Source organism: Chinchilla lanigera, unplaced genomic scaffold (genome assembly GCF_000276665.1).
Source record: "Chinchilla lanigera isolate Chin_1 unplaced genomic scaffold, ChiLan1.0 scaffold00112, whole genome shotgun sequence".
NCBI lineage: Eukaryota > Metazoa > Chordata > Mammalia > Rodentia > Chinchillidae > Chinchilla > Chinchilla lanigera.
The window spans coordinates 2,303,460-2,323,779 of record NW_004955513.1 but is presented as its reverse complement, the minus strand read 5'-3'; the positions used below and the strand labels follow the sequence as shown (position 1 = coordinate 2,323,779).

At 57.6% G+C, this 20,320-nt stretch overlaps 1 protein-coding gene across 1 annotated transcript; it reads right to left on the bottom strand.

The window, feature by feature from the left end:
• Positions 1-2,802: 2,802 nt before the first annotated feature.
• Gtf3c5 (general transcription factor IIIC, polypeptide 5, 63kDa) lies at positions 2,803-19,647 on the bottom strand. The gene is made up of 11 exons (XM_005408403.1): positions 17,981-19,647; positions 15,684-15,903; positions 15,286-15,484; positions 10,342-10,537; positions 9,421-9,525; positions 8,394-8,508; positions 7,950-8,030; positions 7,665-7,762; positions 6,063-6,145; positions 5,312-5,454; positions 2,803-4,929 (listed from the first exon to the last, which is right to left on the bottom strand). The coding sequence occupies exons 1-11, from the start codon at positions 18,131-18,133 to the stop codon at positions 4,763-4,765; spliced, it is 1,560 nt and encodes a 519-aa protein (XP_005408460.1). The 5' UTR covers positions 18,134-19,647; the 3' UTR covers positions 2,803-4,762.
• Positions 19,648-20,320: the final 673 nt, after the last annotated feature.

Here is a 20,320-nt window from a genome sequence, read left to right as displayed (position 1 = left end):
GTCTGGCTCCTAAGCCAGGGCTTGAGGCCACCTTCAGAACACAGGCAAGCTTTGTCCCTGAGCCCTCCCTGCCCTCTAGGGCAGCAGGGGCAGCTGGTGGGGCCCAGCGTGTGACTTGGGGCAGATGGCTGCCTGCTCCTGGCCTTGGCCCGGCTGACTCTTCATCCCGGGAGCTTCGACCTCAGCCCCTGGCGGGCAGTGTGGGCCGGGAGCAGCACAGGCCAGGAGTCCCGGGAGAGAGGACAAGAGGCTCCGCGTGTGCGTGAGGTGGGCAAGGGGCTCTGGCCCAGCCTGGAGGGCGGCGCTGAGAGTCTGGCCATCGGCATGGGCCGAGCAAGGAGCCTGGGGCACAGCCAGGCCGAGAGAGACACAGAGGAGGGAACAGGTGGAGGGAGGAGGGAGGAGGGAAGGAACTGAGCACAGAGGGCAGGGGCCGTGCGAAGTCTTCACCATGGAGGCCTCCAGGTTCTCTGGACGTGGTGTCACTCGGGGAGCCCGAAAGTCATCTAGTGAGAACCTGCTGTGAGCCAAATTTCCAGAATGTTCCTTTCAGGAGCTAGATTGAAAGTCACCTCTCTGCAGACACTGGGGGCCTCCGCTGCACAGCCCTCTTCCATGGTGGGGACAGTGGCTGGACGTGTGGAGCCTTCTCAGTGAGATACACCTCCTGCCCTTTAAATTAGAAAAAAAATTTTTTGATAGGTTCTTCTTAATTTAATATGTTGCCCAGGCTGGACTCAAACTCTCGATCCTCCTGCTTCAAACTTTTGATCCTCTGTAGTGCTGTGATTACAGGTATACACCACCACATCTCACTACTTAATATATTCATTGTGAAATTTTACAGGTATGTTATAGGACAAAGACAGTGTTGTCAGGAATTAAGCTTTTTTTTATCATAAGCAGCAAAAGAAGTAAATGTAAAATCAGAAGTAAAACCTCTAGTCTTATATTTCACTTGGGTAATACATGTGTGAATGCCTTTTTTTTGTCTACATTAACTAAATATACATCTTCAGTGTGGCTTGTTCAAAAGCCCCAGCAGGAACAATTGACCTTTCAAAGTCAAGTGTTCTGGTGTGGACCTGCAGTGTCCTGGGCCCATGCTGAGGCTTGGTCACTTTGGGGAGAGGCTGAGCTGAGGCTGAACTGGGGGTCCGTGAGCTCCTTGGGCCTAGAGCAAGGTCAGTACAACAGGTGTCCAGCCTTGGTGTTCCTCCCTGTTAACTACCGAACAGACAGCTCTGAGAATGTTTTGCTTTCAGTGTTCTCAGCGAAACCCTGAGACCTTGCACTTTTAACTGTGTTGTGCTTCCCCTTTTTACTGTGTATAAATGAAGCCACAGACCACACTGCATTGTTGCTGCCTCTCCATCAGAGAGGTGAGGTCCCACCTGGTCCATATTTTCTTTTGTTGTGTCTAGTTTTTTCTTAATCTCCTGGCGTCCCCTCCCAGGGGGCATGCTGGCTGTGATGGTTGCAGCAGGTCACCATCCCATGGCACTCATGGGCAGTGGTGGCACCTTTAGAAGACAGGCCCTCGTAGAGGTTAGGCCACTCCAGGTGCCTTGAAGGGGACATCAGATCCCAGGCCTTCCCCTCTGCACTTCCAGGCCACCATGAGGTAGGCGGCTGTCCTCCTCTTGCCAACCCATGCTGGACCACCACAGGCCCCAGGTGTTCATGGACTGAAACCTCCGATCTGGAATCCCAAGCCAACCCTTCCTCTTTGAGTGTCCCAGGTATTTTGTCACAGCAACAGGAAGCTGACAACCCTAAAAAGAAGGCCTCCGGGGAGATGGCTGCCAGCCCGGGGCAGGAAATGCACAGCGGGAGCCTGGACAGCCATGGGGCCAGGAAAGAGGGAAGACAGAGCTGAGGGCTGTGTCCTTAGCCTTCAGGAGCTGCCCCGGGGCCACCCTCAGCCAAAGACAGACAAAGTGGACCTCAAGAAGCACCCTCCGACTGACTGAATCACGTCTCGGAGCTCCTCCGAGCCGGGTGAGGGGAAGGCCCTGGGCCACCACCGGCCTTTGCCAGCGTACGACCAGACAGCCAGCCCTCCTTTACATGGTCCGACTTGGAATTTTTCAGCTTTACCATGGTGTGCAAGCATAGCCACACAACCACTGGGTTTCCCCAGTGCGCGTGAGCTGTTCAGCACCTTCCAGAGTCTGCGTTCGATGGTTTGCCCAACCCCACGCTAACACAAGTGCTCGGAGGATGTGCAGGGTGGGCGAGGCCAGGGCAGTAACATTTTCCAGGGATCATATTTCAACTTCCGACAGGTTACTGGAGAGGTAGAACCCTGCTGTAAGCTGAGGAACACTGTACTTTGAGAACTGACGGAGGAGGAAACAGGCGTTTCCTGCCTCCCTGTCCCCGCGGTATCTCAGGGTAATCGAATGCATGGTGAGGAAGAGTCCTCTATGGCACCGCAGGCAGTGAATGTGGACAGAACAATGGAGTTCTAGAAGTGCTTTGTAAGCCCTAAGAAGTACCAGGTCCAGGCGACGATGGTCAGTGGCCACTAAAAACCACCAGGTAAAAGACTAGCGGGTGAGGCCGACCCCAGACCCTGAGCAGAAACCCTGTCCCCGGGCCAGGTAAACTACCTTGGCACAGGCCTTGGCAGCATCTGGCCCAGGCTTCTCCTGTTCTCAGGAAATGGGGAGAAAGATGGGTATCAGATGCCACAACAAGGAAGCCGCCAGCTGAATCCAGAATGTGGACTCTCTCTAGGCCCGGTGGCCTTTAGTCTTGCTCTGCTGTCACTGTAACAGGACACCTGAGATCAAGAAATTCATCAAGAAAAGACATTTATTTTGCTCACAGTTCCGGAGTCCAAGAGCCTGGCACCAGCTGTGCTGAGCTTTGGGTGGAGCCTTGTGCCACTTCCCCTCCTGGTAGAAGGCAGAAGGCAGAAGGCAGAGACCAGTGTTTGACTCCTGCTCCAAAAATAAAAAGACATTTTTGAACCATCAGGGAAACGTGCGTTTAACAGAATCAGATCCTATGGAATTACTGAAAATTTTGTTAGCTGCGGCGATGGTCCTCTTCACATGTTCACTGGCTGGTCAGGCGCTGTGCCGCTGAGCTAAATCCCCAGCCCCATGTTCACTGGCTGCACCAGTGTCAGGTGTGTGGTCTGTGAAGGTGTCGGGGGGTGAAGTTCAAATTGAAACGGTGCACTGATAAAGCACTGTCCTCTGCTTGGTGCAGCCACAGGTCTGCAGAGGTCTGACCACGCGTGCAGGAAGGTCCCCCAGCACACAGCTCCCCCTTGGCCCCTGCAGACCTTGGACCTGCACCTCCACAAAGGTGTGAGCGGACTCCTTACAATAACCCCCCACAGCTGCACACGTCCTCATAGTAGTTCTCTGGAGAACCCTGACCAGAGCAAGGGTATTGAGAGTGTTGTTGTGGTTCAAGTGAAGAAAAACTGCTCAGGTCTTGGAAACAGGGTGAATAAGCAGTTTTCTTAGAACAAGTCCAGCAAATCAAACACAAACAGAAAACAAAATAAAAACATGGGGGAAGAGATGGCACAAGACTGGCAAAACCTAGTAACTACTGAAGACAGCGGATGGATACATGGGTCTCATGAAAATACTCAGGACCTCTGTGTATGTTTGATACTTTTTATAACAAAAAGCTTTTATTGACAAGGGAGGTTTCTAGAAGATTCATTATGCTTTCACGATCTGGTTAGACCTTGGGAAGCCCGTCCAGGCTGGCGGGCCTCGGGTGCCTGCCCTGAGCTCCGGGTGGGGAAGGCCTGCTTGCAGGGGGTTAGGACAGCCCAGCCTCAGCACCTTCCTGGGATGTGCAGAGACCAAGGCCACCAGTGCTCTCACCTTGCCATGGAAAGGGGTTTCCCAGGAACCCGGCTAGCAGGAAGGAGCTGGCCTGAGGCCCTTGGTTAGGGACTAGTGACTATTTCGTATACCAAGCTCCTGGGGGACTCAGGGTCACACAGAGGGCTAAAGGCCCATCTGCGGCTCAGGCACTGCAGGAGGCGGGCTCAGGAGAGGGCTGCTCAGAAGTGTGCGCTGGGGGTGGGCTTGGCAGGGACAAGAGTGCCTCTGCTTCCGTGCCGGGAAGCGATGGGACACCAGGGCTGTTTCCAGGGAATCCCTGAGTGTGTCCATTTGGGGAGTCGGCAGTGAGTGTAGCCGGGTCACTCCCAGCGTCCTTGTCTCACCCAGCTGCAGAAGCGCACAGGCCTCGTCCCCAAACAAGGGACAGGAGTGCGGCAGGAACCCCAAAGCAAGAGGAACTCCCCCACGGCCCCAAACCTTGAGCCAAGTCACCAAGGCGCCCTGCAAGGCTGACTGAACAAGACAATTCTAGCTGGGCCGGCCTTTGTAAAGTGCCCCCAAATGGATGGGATCCAAAACCAAGGGCTGTCTTCGGCCATCAGTGACCATGGAGCAGGCTCCCCGTGCCATCTCTGCCACCAGAGTCACAAGACCCAACCAGGAGGGTTGGGCTGTGCCCCAGGCTCTCGTGAGCTCAGCCTGAGAGGTCCTGGGTGTGGACACATGGAGCCAGGATGTCCCCAACACCCAGAGGGCACAACTGAGCAGCAGGTCACGGTCAGGCCCAGGGCCCGCTCTACTCAGACTCTGGCTTTGCGCTGGTGGCTCTTCTAGGGCCACCCTCAGCACCGTGGCTGGCCGTGGGGGCCGTGGGTTTCCCTGGTCCCCTCACAAAGCTGGACACCAGTCTCGCCTGGTCAGCCCGAGGGGCCAGGGCACGGTCAGACGTAGTCCAGAATCTCCGTCTCCATCTCATTCTCACTCCCATCTGAGGGCTTGAAGTCTTCCTCCTCCTCCTCTTCCTCCTCCTCCTCTTCCTCCTCCTCCCCGGACTCAAACATCAGCTGCTGTTTTGCATGGTCAGCCTTGGTCGGGCTGGAGAAGAGAGCTGGGCCAGGAGGAAACAAGGCCGCGTGTGTCCCGGTGCAGGCTTTCCGGGCCCCCGACAGGCTGGAGGGCTCCTAGGGAGCCCTTTCTGTGACCAAAGCCTGGGTCCCAGGGCTGGAGAAGCTGCTCCCGGAAGTGTGGTGGGGAAAGGAGGCCTGGCCTCAGATTGCAGCCGCTGCCCTCTGCACACCTCCGTCTCAGACCCCAGGACACAGGACCCTGACTCCTGCCCAGGCTGCCTCGGTGGGCGGCCAGGATACGGCCACTGGGCTGGGCCGGGGCTCCCAAGGCCTCCCATGCACCGAGGGCAGGGTGAGAGGATCTCCCCGGGCACCGTCTCTTGGGAACAGGTTCTGGCCTCCCTCACCCCATGTGGCTCGCACCTGGCCTCTTGGAGCGGATGGTCTGCCGGATCATGAGGGACATGGTGTCCCTCAGGTCATCGCTGGTCTTGGGGAGGCACCACCCGTCCCGTTCCGTGCACAAATGCTCTGCCCCGTCATTGCGGTGAATGATCTTCTGTAACCTGTGGGCAGGGGGCTGGCATGGGACACGAGACTCCACGGGCGTCTCGGTTCGCAGGAGCCAGGAGGCAGTTTGGGCAGAGGTGGTACCTCGCCGAGAAAAGCAGCGCTTAGAGGGAAGCCTCAGAGGGAGCGCTTGGTCCCAGCTGGCTCCTTGGACCCCAAACTGTGCAGCAAGTGAGGCAGTGACCAAGCACACCTTTCTGGGAACAGTCACCGCCTCCCCCAGATCTCAAGCCACATGTGACAGGCCGCCCCGACCTCCTATCCTGGTGGCCACCCTGCAATTCTTTAAACATCACTAAGAACAAGCGGACGAAAGGTTTCCAGGATCCGGATCAGCCGAGGGAAGTATGCTATGGGCGCACCTGTGAGCGACCGCTGAGGGAGGCAAAGCAAGGGTGCCCTGGTAAGCGGGGTCCCTGCAGCCACCCGGGCCGGTGCCCAGTCATCCGCACGCAGCAGGACCACTGGCGGCGCACGGCCCCCAGCACCGGGTCTGCCTGCTGACTCAAAGCACAAGCCCTGCAGACAGCACTGTGGTCCCGGCCACTTTCCTAGCCCTACCCAGAGTCCTCCCCGCTCGGCTCAGGGCCCCTCAGGTACATACTCCTCCACATTCAAGTCACACAGCTGGTAGAACATCTGCCGATAGGGCGGCAGAGCGCCCTCCCGGAAGATGTACACAGAGTCCTGAGGAGAGAGAGAACGGGTGGTTAGCCAGATCCCGGGTGTTATGGTTTGTGTCTAGGTTTTGCATAAAGGGATGGGCATGAGTCTTTGGGAGGCCAGGGGTGGAAGGTTATGGTTTGGGTCTAGGTGTTCCCTGTAAAGCCTCATGCAGTCATGGGGAGGCTTTTAGAGTTTATGATCGATTCATGGTCCAATGTTGGAATTACGGATGTGAGTGCTACACCTGCCCTGGGGCGGGTAGTTTGCATACAGTGTAAGGGAGAAAGGAGGCTGCTTGCCACTGCTCCTCCCTTTTGCTCTGGTTGCTTTGCCGTTTTCTGCCACCATGAATTGTTGCCCTCTGCCATGTGCTCTGCCTTGGAGCCAGTTGAGTATGGACTGAAACCTCCACGAACTGTGAGCTAAATAAACCTTTCCTTCCTTAATTTTGGGCGCTGGGTATTCTGTCTCAGCAATGAGAGAAAAGTAACCAAGACAGCAGGGCAGACGTGTTGGAAAGCCCCATGCTGCGGGCTCCCGTGGGTCTCTCTATGAAGCTGGCTGTCTCCAGGACCAGGGCGGGTGCAGAGGCCCAGGCTGGGGACCAGATGTGGAGAAAGCGAGCTGCGACGCCCTGGGAGTTTGGGAGGGGGAGATGGGGGAGCCAGGTCCTCTGGGAAGCCCGCCCGCTCAGTACGGGGCTGTGCCTCGCTGTCTGTTCCCGACCCGTTACCCCTCGTTCCCCTGCACTCTGCCTCAACAGCTCTTCCGTGAAGGCAGGGTTTAAACGGGTGTCTGTTTTCTCTTTCCCCTTCCAGCACGCGGTTCTAGAGGCAGGGCTGGCTCCGTGATCAAATCCTTGAGAAGGCAGCTCCCTCGGGCTGCATGCCACCTGGCACTGCAGGAGCCAAGGTCTGCGAAACCCGGGGGAGCAGGCCCAGGGCCACCAAGGCACTTGGAGACGGCTGCGTCCCTCCCACCGTCCGTCTCTGCTGTGCTGGCGCACTCTAACCCTGCCACCTCAGGCAGGGGTTCCATGGGGGCGGGGAGCCTACAGGCTCGGGGATGCACTTCCCCAGGGCTGTGGGACAGCACGGAGCCCAAGCGTGGGAAGGTTCTAGAAAGTGCTGACTACAGCTGGGTGATGCTCGGGCAAAGCTGAGCCTGAGGGTCGGTTGAAGCAGCCCTGGCAGCCCCCAGCTGCACCCCAGATGCTCTGCTTTGGCCCTGAGCTCACGCTCGCGCCTGATTCCCATCATCCCAACGGTGGTTGCAAGGCCTGGGCTCAGGAGAGGCACCCACACAGAGCTGCTGGCGCCAGACTTCCCTCTGTGAGCCCTCTGTCCAGATGATTCTTGGTCTCCATGACTCCAAGTGTTTGCACCCCATGTTCCCTGTGTTTCTGGAAGCCTCCAAGGTGGGAGGGGCGCAAAGGTGCTGGATGGGCCCAAACCCCCTCCCGAGTGCCACCCACAGACTCATCCCCACCTCGGCCTCCATGCTCACCCAGGCCCACACCCTGGGCTTCCAGAGTACCCACCTTGAGCTTGTACTTGTTGGAGGCCAGTTTCCGGGGGCTGGCCATCCCCGATGGGCCCAGGCCCTGCTTCAGGTCATGCATGCTGATGAGCTGGGTGGCTGCATGAGGCAAGGGCAGCGCCTTGGTGAAGAAGGGTGGGAACCCTGCCTTCCTGCACCCCGCCTCCCTCCACAGCCAGTAGGAAGGGCCAGCAGGGCCCTGGATGATGCCCCAGCAATGCCTCCCACCTTGCCACGCACCCCAGTCTCGGGGTCCCTCCCTCTGCAGACAGACCACAGCACTTACGGGTCTTCTTGACAGTGATGGGGAGGCTGTAGTTATAGGTGCTGCGCTTGGCTTTGACGGGCATGTCACCGGAGCCGTAACCTGCAGGCAAGGACAGGCGTGCCTGGAGCCAGGACCTGGCTCACTCCAAGGGCTGGGCGCCGGCCGTCCGCGCTGGAAGCTGACGCTGAGCATGCGTGCGCGCCTGTGTGTGTGGCCTGACTGTGGTTCTGGGGTTAAAACACGGCCTGGTTCATGTCCCAAGACCACAGGTGGCTGGGACTCAGAAAATGGAAGCCCACAGCACAACCAGGACTGCACTGGGACCTTCGCGTCTATGCCCCCACGCCCCAGATTCTCACGGGAGGACGGGGCTTTTGCACCCTCTCCATGCGAACCCTCTTATTACAAAAGAGGTGCTAGAAAAGGGAAAACACAAAAAGCAAAGCTTTTAGCAGTTTCTACCGTATTTCATTCCACAACGGATTCGGAAATCAAGGACTTGGTAAATCTTGGCCTCTGGCAGTTTTCGGGGGTCATAGCCAAATCGGATCCACAGGCTTCTCCAGGGGCCTGTGATCTGGGAACAGAGAAGGTGCGTTGTGAGGCAGTGCCGAGGCCAGGTCCCCCTGCGCCTGGACAGGGCCAGGCCCCACGGGAGGCGGCACAGTCCCAAGAGCAGGGACACCTTGGAGGGGAGCGGTGAGCTCAGGAGCCTCTACCATGGTGCCTGGGGCTGTGCGACGTCACTGCTGTCCTTATGGATCGGATGTCTCCTGTCCTCCGTGGCACTTCTGAAGGACTGACGTCTAGGGGCAAAGCTAAGTGGCACCAGGTGGCCCCCTGGGGTCTGCAGCCCCACTGGACTCCGGCCCTGCCCCCTGTCACCGACCCTCACGGTCTCATCTCACGCAGCTTCCCCGACCCTCAGCACGGCACCCTCCTTGGCAGCTGGGAACCTCTCCAGGACCTCTGGGCACCTCTGCAGTGCCACCCAACCCCCACCCTCCTGGGCTGGGTCAAAGTAGAAGCTGAGGTGGGGCCGAGGCTCCAAGGCCAAGCAGGCTGGAGCCCAGGTGGCACTGCCACTCACCAGCTGCAGACCATGGTGTGACATGGCACCTCCGGGCCTGCGTTCCTCCTCAAAGACAAAAAGGGACCTTTGCTGCCACCTCCAGGGAGGAGCAGAGGGTGTGGATCCAATGCCGGATCCTCACGGAGTTCCCACCGCAAGGCCTTCTCCAGCACAAAATCCCCTCTTCCCTTACTTCACCCTGAAATGGTCCAGATACAGCCTGGAACATTGCTAGGAGGCTGTGCGGAACACCGTGGACACGCGTGGTGGAAACCTTTCCAGCTGGCTTTAGCAAGCTGTCTCAGGAGGCCAGGATGGGAGTGGTGCCAGGTGACAGGGCCACCTGCTGACATCGCCCCAGGGTCGAGGACCACACAGGTGGGAAGTGAGACCGTGCGCAGGCTGGCCAACACTTACCATGTAATAGGCCACGAAGGGAAGCAAGACCTTCAGCTTGTCAGGGTGGACGCTGATGTTGGCCTTCACGGCATTGCGTGACCAGATGGGGCGGATCTCGAACAGCTGGGAGGGTTGAGGGCAGAGGCGGTGATGAGCGCCAGCAGTCTTGCCCTCCCGCTTGGCCTGCCCTGGGTCTAGGCCCCAGTGGGTCTTTCCAGAGGGGACTCAGCACAGAGCAGGGGCTGGACAAGCACGGTCAGTGACCGGGACACAAGAGCCACGGCCCCCACTCTCACGCAGCTCTTGGCCCAGCAGGGGAATGGGGCTGAGGAGGTACAGGCTGCAGCCCCAGGAGCCAACACAGGCCCGAGCTGAGCCACCACGAAGGCGGAGACGTCCTGGCCAGGGGAAGGCTGCGAAGGCCACTGTGCGCAGAGGATGCGGAGGCCACTGCTGGGAAGGCAGCAGGACCGCCACACGGGCTCTCTGGGACACGCCCACCACCCCTGGGAACAACAAGGCAGGCGGAGCCCCCAGGTCAGCAGCGTGCACCTCGCCCAGGACTTGCTGTTCCTGCACGGGCACAGCGTACAGAGGCCCCGCCTCCCACCCCGTCCTGCTGCCGCTGTGGCCAGAGGGGAGGTGCCAGCACACACTCGGCTCCCCCGGCTGCGGGTGCCAGCTCTGCAGTTCTATCACCTTCCAACCATGCACCCAGGCCTTCAGCACCCAGAGCAGTTGCTCAAGAATTCCAAGAAGTGTCTTCAGCCTTGGGATTCGGGACTTACACTGGCACAGCTATCATAGGTGACAGCTGGAGGGGAGACAGGCCCAAGCACCACCAAGCCAGCTTTAGCAAAGCCAGCCCCAGTGACAGGGCAGCTGGTAAACAGGTGGTGCCGATGCTGATGTCCAGCAGGGCTGGCCAGGCGGACTCACCTTCCTGAGCTCCTCCTCCACCTCCTGGTCAATGGGGTTGGTGCAGGCCTTCTTCCACGTCTGGGCCGCAGCCTCCAGCGGCTGCATGGGCACGTCGCTGTCCTCGAAGTTGACAAAGATAGCGTTGTGGGGGCGCCGGGCCCTGCTGAGGCCGATCAGGTTCTCACCGGAGATGGGGGGGTTGTTGTAGCCTTCCCTGGGGGCAGAGAAGACCGCTGAGGACGGGGAGCCTGGCAGACCTGCCATGCCAGCAGCAGGCCCTGTTTCTTTGCTGGAAACAGGGTGAGGAGAGGGTCTCACCGGTGGCTGCTGAAGGACCTGTGTCCTCAGGCTGCTGATCAAGGAACAGAGGGCCTGGAACTGCGAGCAGCAGCTCACGGAAGCCTGGGGCAAGACCCAAAGGGCCCAGAGGCTGGGGTCTGGGAAGGGTCTGGGAAGGGTCTGGGAAGGGCACCTGTCACAAGCCGGTGGCCTTGCAACCACACTGAGTCCGGCCCAGCGTGATCCAGTGAACAGCAGGCCACAGTGCAAGTGTCCAAGTGTCAAGGGTGGTAAAGACAGGAGAGGTACAGCCACACCCCGAGCCACTGGGAAGGTGACAGTGACGAGCGCTATACCCACCAACACTGGCCTTTACATGGTTCATTTATTTAGCCCTCACCCGATCCTACAAGGAAGCATCTTCCAAGGGAGCAGCAGGCCACAGGAATCAGGAGTCTGGCCCCAAAAGCCGTGATACAGGAGCTGGGGACTCAGCCCCAGGGAGCCCCGATCCAGCTGTCCCTCAAGCACCTAGCAGAGTGTGACCCGGGCTCACGGGCATCTCAGCAAGCTGCTGGTGAACGAGTGAAGGACGCTGCCGAACGGCAGAGGCTGGAGCAGGTGCTCTACCCGTGCACACCCACGGTGCGTCCCACACGGGAGTGAGCCCGCCCGCTCGGCCTTGGGTGGCGATGCATCCTCTGCTGGGATGTTAACAGTGGGCAGGCTCGCGTGCTTCCCACGTATGGGACAATTCAGTACCTTCCTCTTAGCTTGCTGTGGACATAAACTGCTCTAAAAGGGCTTAAAACAGCCAGGGGCATGGTGGTGCATGCCTATAAGCCCAGCACTCAGGAGGCTGAGGCAGGAGGATCGCTGTGAGTATGAGGTCAGCCTAGCTATAAAATGAGTTCAAGGCCAGCCTAAAGTGCATAGTGAGACCCTGTCTCAAAAGGACAAAAAAAAGTCCTAAAATACACATGCAACGGAGCAAGTGTTGAAGAACTCTTGGTGGGTGCTGGCATGCAACACACCTTGGTGGACGCTTCCCACACACCTGTAGCGGTCACCCCTGGACACTGAGGCAGAAACAGGGAGACTGGGACAGAAACCCCTGGCTTGAATGGACACCATCACAAGGCTGCTTCCCTTCCTCCAGACCCACCCATGCGGCACTGGGGAGTACACTGTAAAGCACGGACAGCACACAACTGCTTTTTCTTTCTTTAGCACTGGAGATTGAACCCACACCCTTACTAGAACCCCAGCCCTCTTACACTTTTTGAGACAGGGACTCACTAAGTTACTCAGGCAGGACTCAGCCTTGCAATCCTGCCTCAGCCTCCCAGAGCACTGAGATTACAGGAATATATCACTGTTCCTGGTTATATCACAGGAGTTGATTCAAGTGACTATCGCCTTTTAAATTTGTTTCCTCTTTAGCTTCTTAAAAATGTATCTATTTACTTATTTTGGTTTTTTGAGACAGGGTCTATGAGACAGACTGTACAGTCCAGATCAACCTTGAACTTGTGGCAATCTTCCTGCCTCTGCCTCCCTAGTGGGAGGATTATAAATGTGCTCCACCACACCCAGCTTACCCTTATTTTTAAACAGGGTCTCATTACTATGTTTGCGCAGGTTGGTCTCCAAATCCTGGGCTCTGGAGCTGCTCCTCACCCTTCTGAGTAGCTGGGACTACAAGAGGAGAGCACTTCTCCCAGTTCACATTTTACCGTCCCTACATGAGGCCGTCTGCTGCATACTTACAGAACATAGGCCATTCACACAGTGGGAAGCGAAATTTAACAGGCAGGGCCAATCTGTGCCCTTTAAAAATGTGCCCAAGAGAAACCACCCCACACAGGTCCATTACCCTGCTCTTGAGCCCAGTCCAGAAACTCGCGACCCCCAGGAAGGGAGCCAGGCGCCACCCCGCCCTCCTGAGCGTCAGGGCAGGGACAGAGCTCAGGACTGCTCTCCTGCCCACGGCCTCCCACGTGGCCCGGGCTGGGCTCAGTGTCCCCGTGACCCTAAGGTCATGCAGAGCTGTTGCAGGGGCCCCGGGGACCACAGTGTCAGCAGGGCTCCCCTGGGGAGCAGGGGGCTCAGAGGCCTGAGTGCAGGGACCCATCCGGCCCGTTTCTCCAGCCTGTGGGACGCACAGCCCCACGCCCGACGCACATCCCCAGGCCCCAGGCACAGGCCGACAGTGCCTGGGAAGAGCGGCAGGTCCTTCCACGTGCTGGAAACTGGTAAGTCACAGGGGCAGGGGAAGGCCTGGGGACCCAAGGGTGGCCGGCCCCTCCTCATCCCCGCTGCCAGACAACGGAACAGCAGCCCGCTGGCCACCCAGGGCGGGGAGGGGACTCTGGTACCCCACCCAGTGCTGGGGGCAGCTGTGCGGGGGGCCTTCCACTTTCTTCTGTGTATTTTTGTCTCTGACTCAAAAAAAATCAAAACATTTGGAAATATGTAACCGAGAAAAAGGGATCATACCGCCACCAGCACGCCATGCTGGGAGGGCGCTCAGTGGGAGGCCGTGCCGTGCGAGCCTTCTCAGCTGCAGGCTTCGGGCGCTTCTAAGAAGCACAGTCTACTCTCACAAGCAGGGCAGGCGGGGAAGGGCGGGTGTGCCAGACTCAACGGGCACGGAGCTGCAAGCAAAAACCATACTGAGGCCCTGGGTGGCTCCCGAGCCCCTTTCGGGTCAGCTGGGGAAAGGAGCGAGGCCTGGCTCGGCGGGGGTTCATTTCAGAGGCGCAGTGAAGTCTGCTCAGCACTGTGTGCCTGCCGCAGCTGCGCGCACAGACACACTCCTGGGCTCCAACCATCCTCCCTCGGCCTCCCAAGTCGCTGGTACTACAGGCGGGCACCCCCATGCCCAGCTCAGGGGGTTTTCGTAAAGGCAGAGAACAGTGCACCTCCGAAGATGAGATGTAAGCCCACTGCTTCACTGCAGGAGACCTTACATGGCCGGTGCCCCCAGCTCTGGGGCACTAGCTCCCAGCTCCTCCCCTGCATGTGCCAAGTCCCCGGTCTGGGATTCCCCTCGGGTCTTTGCCTGCCCAGCTCTGGTATCACCCTCAGTTTCAAAGGTCAGCTCCTGTATAGCCCCCTGAGCCCCTCTGCCACCCCACCCAGTACCGCCTCTTTAGGGGACCTGTCCATTTGCTGGTGTTCTACGGCCATGCGGCCCATACACCGGGCTCTAGAATCTGCCCCAGCACCTGCCCCTTCCGTGGCATGAGACCCGGATGTCAGCCATGTCAGCCCAAAGAGCCCGCCTTCCCCAGGAAACCTCCTTAACGAACACCACCACCTATCAGCCACGCTCAGGCTGGCCTCTCCCTGCGCCTGCCTGTCGGCACAAGCCTTGCTACCCAAACGCTTTCTCCACGAGGCCCGAAAGCACTGTCCCAGGCCCGGCTCTGCTCGGGGCACTGAGGTTACCGCGGAGAGCAGAGCAGGCCAAACTGCGACCTTCAGAGAGCTCACGATAAAACGAGACGTTTGAAAAACTGTTTTGTGTGTCTGGTTTTAAAAAAAGAAAGCACAAGAAACTAAGGACAGGGTGGGTGGCACTGAGCCCCGAGCAAGGGTCAAGGAGTTCATGCGACAGAAACGACGCTGCCCACGTGGCATGGCCTCTGAGTCTCTGCTTCTGCGTGGGTAAAGTGGGTGCAACAGAGTCCTGGCAAATCACTGCGGGGCTGGGGTGCCCCCAGGCTCGGCAGCTCCTCACAGGCTGCTGAGCAAGTGCAGGAAGCCGGGGAGCGGTACTAGCTGGGTGTCGTCAAAACCTTTCCTTCACTTTTGGCCATACTGTTGCGTCCTGGCTTTCCTACAAGGGGAACCCTGTTCCTCCACGTCAGCGCCGCGGGGCTGGCCTCCAGGGAAGAGCCAGCGTTTGACAGTGCCCAGCTGCCCCTCCAGCACCCCACCCCGCAGTTCTGTCGCAGTCCTGTCGCATGCCCTGCATCTGAGTCACATGTGGTCTCAGGGGCTGAGTTGCCATTGGGCTGTTCATGCGCCTCATGCAGCAGAAGCCCCCACTGACTCCAGAAACACCCACAGACTGCAGCCGAGGACACAGCAGGCAAGATCTGGGGAGTCGCGGCCAGCTGGAAGGGACACCGGGAGACGGGTGGGGGCTGGGCAGACCCAGACCGGAAGTGCAGACAGTGCAAACAGGTTGGGCTCTGCAGGTGACCTGGAAAAGGGACACGGCAGCGGAAGGCTGGAAGCCAAAGATGGCTGTGGGAGCCCTGGCGGGACAGAACGGGGAGGCCGTGAGGGGCGGCAGGCTGCGGGGTCAGAGCGGACGTGCGCAGGCAGCGTTTTGTGGGTGGTGAGAGGTGGCTGGGCAGCAAGGCCAAGAGATTAATTAAACTGGAGACCACGGCTCGGCAGGGACCCTCCAGCCCACAGCCAAGTCCTCTGCGTGTTAAGGGGCCTGGCAATCACCGGGCCAGTGCTTATCACGGTCTCGGTCTGTGCGCGGCCCGTGGCTAGGATTCCTGCTCTTTAATCACAGTAACGGTTGAGCAGGAATTGCTGCTACCGCACGTGTGGGATGGGAAACAGGCTGAGGGGCGCACCCGAGCCTCTGGACTCTTGGGCCCGGGGCTCTGGCTGCCGGCCCGGCTGAGCCCAGCGCTGCCGCAGGGCGCCAGTCCTTACCGGTGCTGCGTCTCTGGCCGGTAGTAGTAGTCCACCGGGGTATCCAGGCGGGAGAAGATGGGCGGGGGGATGTAGAGCGGCAGCTCCTGGTGGAAGAAACTCTCCTTCTCAGGCTTGAGCATGAACACTTTGTCATACATGGACATGTGCCTGCCCCCTGCGTCCGTGTGAATGGCCAAGTACTGGAAGTCAGACATTCCTGGAGAGAGAAGTGGGCGGGTGGCGGACACTGCGAGAGGGACACGGGCCCAGGAACTGGTTGCTGCCACAATGACACCACATCCTCTAGGGAGGTGCTGAGAGCTGGGAGATGATGGTGGTTCGGATGGAAACAGCCGCCTCCTCCCGAATCCACAGCAGGCCCAGAAATACCCTGACAGCACACACATTTCCGTTACCCTGGAATTTAAAAATGGTGGAGACAACGCCCAGGATCTCCATGTCGTAGGTGACCCTGGGGTGTCCCTCGGCCTCCAGCGCCCCTCTCCGCCTCCATGTCTTCTTCCTGATCCGCAGCAGCAGGCTGCTGGTACTGAAGCGGTTGGCACACACGGGGTGGCAGTATAGATCCTTGGGCCGGAAGTACAGCTCCAGCCTCTTGGTGGGGTCTGTGTAGATCTGCAGCAGGGCGGAGGGAGACAGACGGAAGCAGTGAGCAATGCAGCCAACCAGCGACTGCTCTTCTCTCCCCGAAGACTGACAGTAACCTAGGAAAGGCTGGGAGGCTTGTGGTTCCCTCCGAGCTGTTAATTCTCAAAAGACTCTGTGTGCAGTGGGGGTTGGGGGTACCAGGGCTTTCGCACTGTGCTATATCTAGCCCTTTTTTATTTTTTAAGACAGGGTCTCATAAGTTGCTAAATTGCCCAGCGTGGGCTTGAACCTTCAATGCTCCTGCCTCAGGCTCGGATTACAGTGCTGGGAGTGCTGAGAGTGCTGGGATTACAGGTGTGTGCCACCATTCCTGGCTCGAAAGACTCATTCTAAAAACTCAAGTGCAGGCAAAGTGTGGTGATACATGGCCGTAATCCCAGCACGTGAGGCTAAGGCAGGAGGACTGCCTAGAGTTTGATACCAGCCTGGGTGACAAAGTGAGCTCAAGGCCAGCCTGAACTGTGTAACAAGATGTTGTCTCAAAAAGAAAAAAAAAAAAAAACCCTGAAGAGAAAGTTTCCTTCCCCCTAAGAGGTTGTAAAGTTGGAAATAAGAATGGCCAATTAAGAAAAAGCCACGCCATTGTAAATGCCATCACAATTGGACTCTCCCATCATAGGTGCTAGTACCATCCTTGGTTTACCTTTGAGGTAGCTGAGGTTTGTAGGGTTGAGTGACCTGCCTAGGGGGCTACCCGCTCTACAACCACCCATCCTGCTACAGGGCTGAACGGGTATTCAGCCTCCTATGCAGATGTTCGTATGTCTGTAGCAGATGGAATCAGCCAGTAGTAAGCACTTTGGCCTGTTACCTATAACTTCTGAAGCCATGGTTCTTTCTCCTTAAAAGCTCTTGATACCCACCTCATAGCACTGTTACAACTCAATGAAAACAAGTGCAAACACTCCGCCTGGTGCCTCACTCTCAGGAACACTCAACAGGCGTCACTCCACACAGGGTAAGAGGGCTGCTGGGGCTGTCGGGTGTGTGGGTCTGAAAGCAGCAGCAACACACTCTGGAGGTCACCTGCACGCTGGTCGGCAGGCTCCCCATGCCCGGGACAGGGCCTGACCCTTGGGAAGAACTCAGGAGCAATTTGGGGGGGGAGGAGGGCTGCAAGGGGGCTTGATCTTCAAGAATGCCCTTTTCCTGAAACGAACACCTCTAAGCCTGGACAGGTGCACTTGAAGGCACAGATGAGGTGATCAAGAAACACGAGCAGAATGGAGGGGTGAGGAAGGGTCCTCCTCAGAGGTTGCAGGCCATTGCTGGGCACAGTCACCCCTGGGGTTGGTGAGAGGAAGGGTTGTGTCACGGCAGACAAAGGAGTAAGTCGGTACAAAAGAAGCACTTGTGAATGACTGAGGCTCTACTGACACCTGCTGCTGCAGCTTAAGCATTAGTTCCTAAAATGTAGACACTGAGGTTCCTGCCCTGGGAGATTCTAAGGAGGATGGAATGTAAGCTAAGCATCTAGATTAGACTGCGCCTAGCACAAAATAAGATGTCAGCTAATACTGCCATTACAGCCAGTAATAACTGAGTCCACGGGGGCGGGGGGGCGTTGATTTTAGTTTGGGGTACGGAGATTGAACACAGGGACTTCGCAGTTAGGAGTATCTCAGTCCTTATTTATTTGTAACTCTGAGACAAGATCTTGCTAACTTACTAAACTGACCAGGCTGGGTTCCAACGTGCAAGCCGTTGGAGCGGTGGGATTACAGGCCTGCGCGGACACGCGGGGCTGCATCCAGTTTTTAATCTCCCTGCGCTCCAGCGATGAGGACGAAGCAGCTCAGCACATCCTGCGGGGCTGCGGCTGAGGGGGACGCGCTGCACCTTATGACACGGATGCGCTAGAGCCCGCCGGGTTTCCCTACAACCCCTCCCGCTGGGGGTGGGGAGGAGCCCCGCCCACCAGCCGGCCCAGGACACGCCTTTCTCGGTTGCCAAGGGAACCACCCGGCCGGCGGGCCCCGCCCCTTCGGCTGCAGTCCCCAGCACGGTCCCTCCCGCGTCGTCCTGGGGATTCCGGGCTCCTTACTCGGGAGACGCCTTCCTCGCCGCCCAGCGTCTGCAGCATCTTGGCCACATCGCGCACCCCGCCCGGGTACTCCACGCACACCAAGCTTCGCTCCCGACGCAGGTCCACGGGGACGGCGGCCTTCGGGCCCCCGCCGACCGTCTCCGTCGCCATCCCTGCTCGCCTGGCCGGACCCGCCAAGGTGCGTCACCTAAGTCTCCCCCAGAAGCCTGGCCTCAATTGTTCCACGAAGGAATCGTTCCGGCTTCCCTCAACGCTCGCGTCTCCCTAAATCCTCAGGCTCTGTGGGACTCGAGGACCTCCGGGAAGCAAAAGCCAGAAGACAAACACCATGGAGTTCGGGATAAAGGACGGCAGAGTCCTCGACTTTTTATTTAAAATAAGTAGGTTGGGCCGAGGGACAGGACAACGGCTTTCTCACCAGCCAGCCAGGGGGAAGACTATAAAGACACCACCGATTTTAGCCAATCAGGAGCCCTGAGGAAGCCAGGTTCCACCTCAAGTTATTGGCCAATAGGAAATCAAGATTTGGTCGTGTTCCTCTTCTCTTGTGGTGATTTCACCCAATGAGGGATTCGGGGCGGGCTCGAGGTAAACTTCCGGCCTGCCTCCGGGCGTCTGGAGCTGATTTCCGGTGTCCTGCACGCTGTCGCTCTCGTTCTTCTGGCCGGTCCGTCACCGACTTTCTAACGGCGCTTGAGACCGCAGGGAGTTGTGCGTGGAGATGGCGGGAGCGAGGGAGTGGCTGCGCTAAATGCGCCCCTGACTTCCACCCTCAGAAGACCTTCGGGGGCAGGATGCAGGCACCCCAGTTGGTTAATTAGGGAAATGTTAAGCACCCGATGTGTGCTCCTAATTTGTATTTGTGATTATATTGTAATTGAAAGACTCCGCCAGGAGCCCCAAATCTGCAAGAAGGACGCCTCTGATAGAAGGAAAGCACATATTTCAGCAGAGCTGCGCATGGTGGACCCTGACCTCGCCAGCAGCGGCTATTTGGGACCCATATTAAATATTTGTTGAAGACTTCAATTTATGTTTTACATCGCTCCCACTAATGCCCACTGAAGGAATTAGTCCTGCGAAGCTGACTCCAAACGGTCCCACCCTCCAGTGTCATGGCCTCTGGTTTCACCTGCACTAACGCTTCTCTTGAGGGAAGCAAGAGTGATGTTTCTAGAATAAAATCACCTCGTCTGCCCCTGTCGCCAGGGGCTCCCTTGAGGTAGAAGAGGTAAAGTTATGTAGAAAGGAGACAAGGAAATCAAAATTTTAAAAATCGTATTTTCAAGAAAGCCTGCAGCTTCAAAACACAAGCCTGGGTTCATCTGTTTTTTGTTTTTTGTTTTTTTCTTCTCCTGAAACAGCAAACGTGGGCCCCTCTCTTGCAGCTGCTAATGGGTCTGCCCATTCCCATTTGCTTGCAAACGGCCGTCTTTCGCCCATGAATGGCACCCTTTTGGCATTTTCTAGAGGAAGACCTCACTATGGTGGACCGTCCCCTCCCACCCTCTAAAACTAAGACTGAGGCTGTAGATTATCGATTTGCACCTCCCCGAACACACAGAAGACCCCAGTCCCAACCAGTCCCGTGCTTCATGTCTTTGAGCATCCTCCCTCCACCCTTGCGTGCGTCCTGTACCTTCCTCTAATAAATCCTCACGTCTCTTCTACTGAATTGTCCTGAAAATTCCATTTCCGCTGGTGTAGGAATTTTATCAGACCTCCAAAGATATAGGGGAAATATCTTAACTCCCACCTGCTAGATGTCAGATCGCCGAGTGTGTGTTCCCCAAAATCACAGAGTGAATGCTAAGGAACGACGCAGCTGCAGAGTAGGAAATACTTATTGAGAGGCAGGGCCTCTGAGTGAGAGAGGAGAGAGTGCCAGTGGGCTGCCAGTGAGCCCACCTCTGAAAGGAGGTTTCATAGAGTAAAATCCTGAGGTGGTGCAAGGTGGGGCAAAGCAATAATCAGCCAGTAAGGTTTTAAGTATAGCTTCTTGGGTAGTGTTGATCCAGTGGGGAAGCAGGTCACGTAGCAAGTGTGCATGGAAAGAACCTCTTTTGGAAGACCTGAGTCAGGAGGTCCTGGTCACCCACTGGGTGACTGACGTCTGTCTAGACTTCACTGGACCAGGTAGAGTCTATTGCTTATCCTTCGGGGAGGTGTGCAGGCCTGGTCCTTCCATCTGTCTCGAGGCCTGGCCTTCAGTGCATGCGACTCCAGCCACAGTTGCATGTGTCCTCATCTTCTGCACTGAATCCTTTGAGGGCCTGGCTCTGTCTGACTGCCTGTATTTTTACCTAACTTAGCTGTCTGTAATAACTGGGTGGGAAT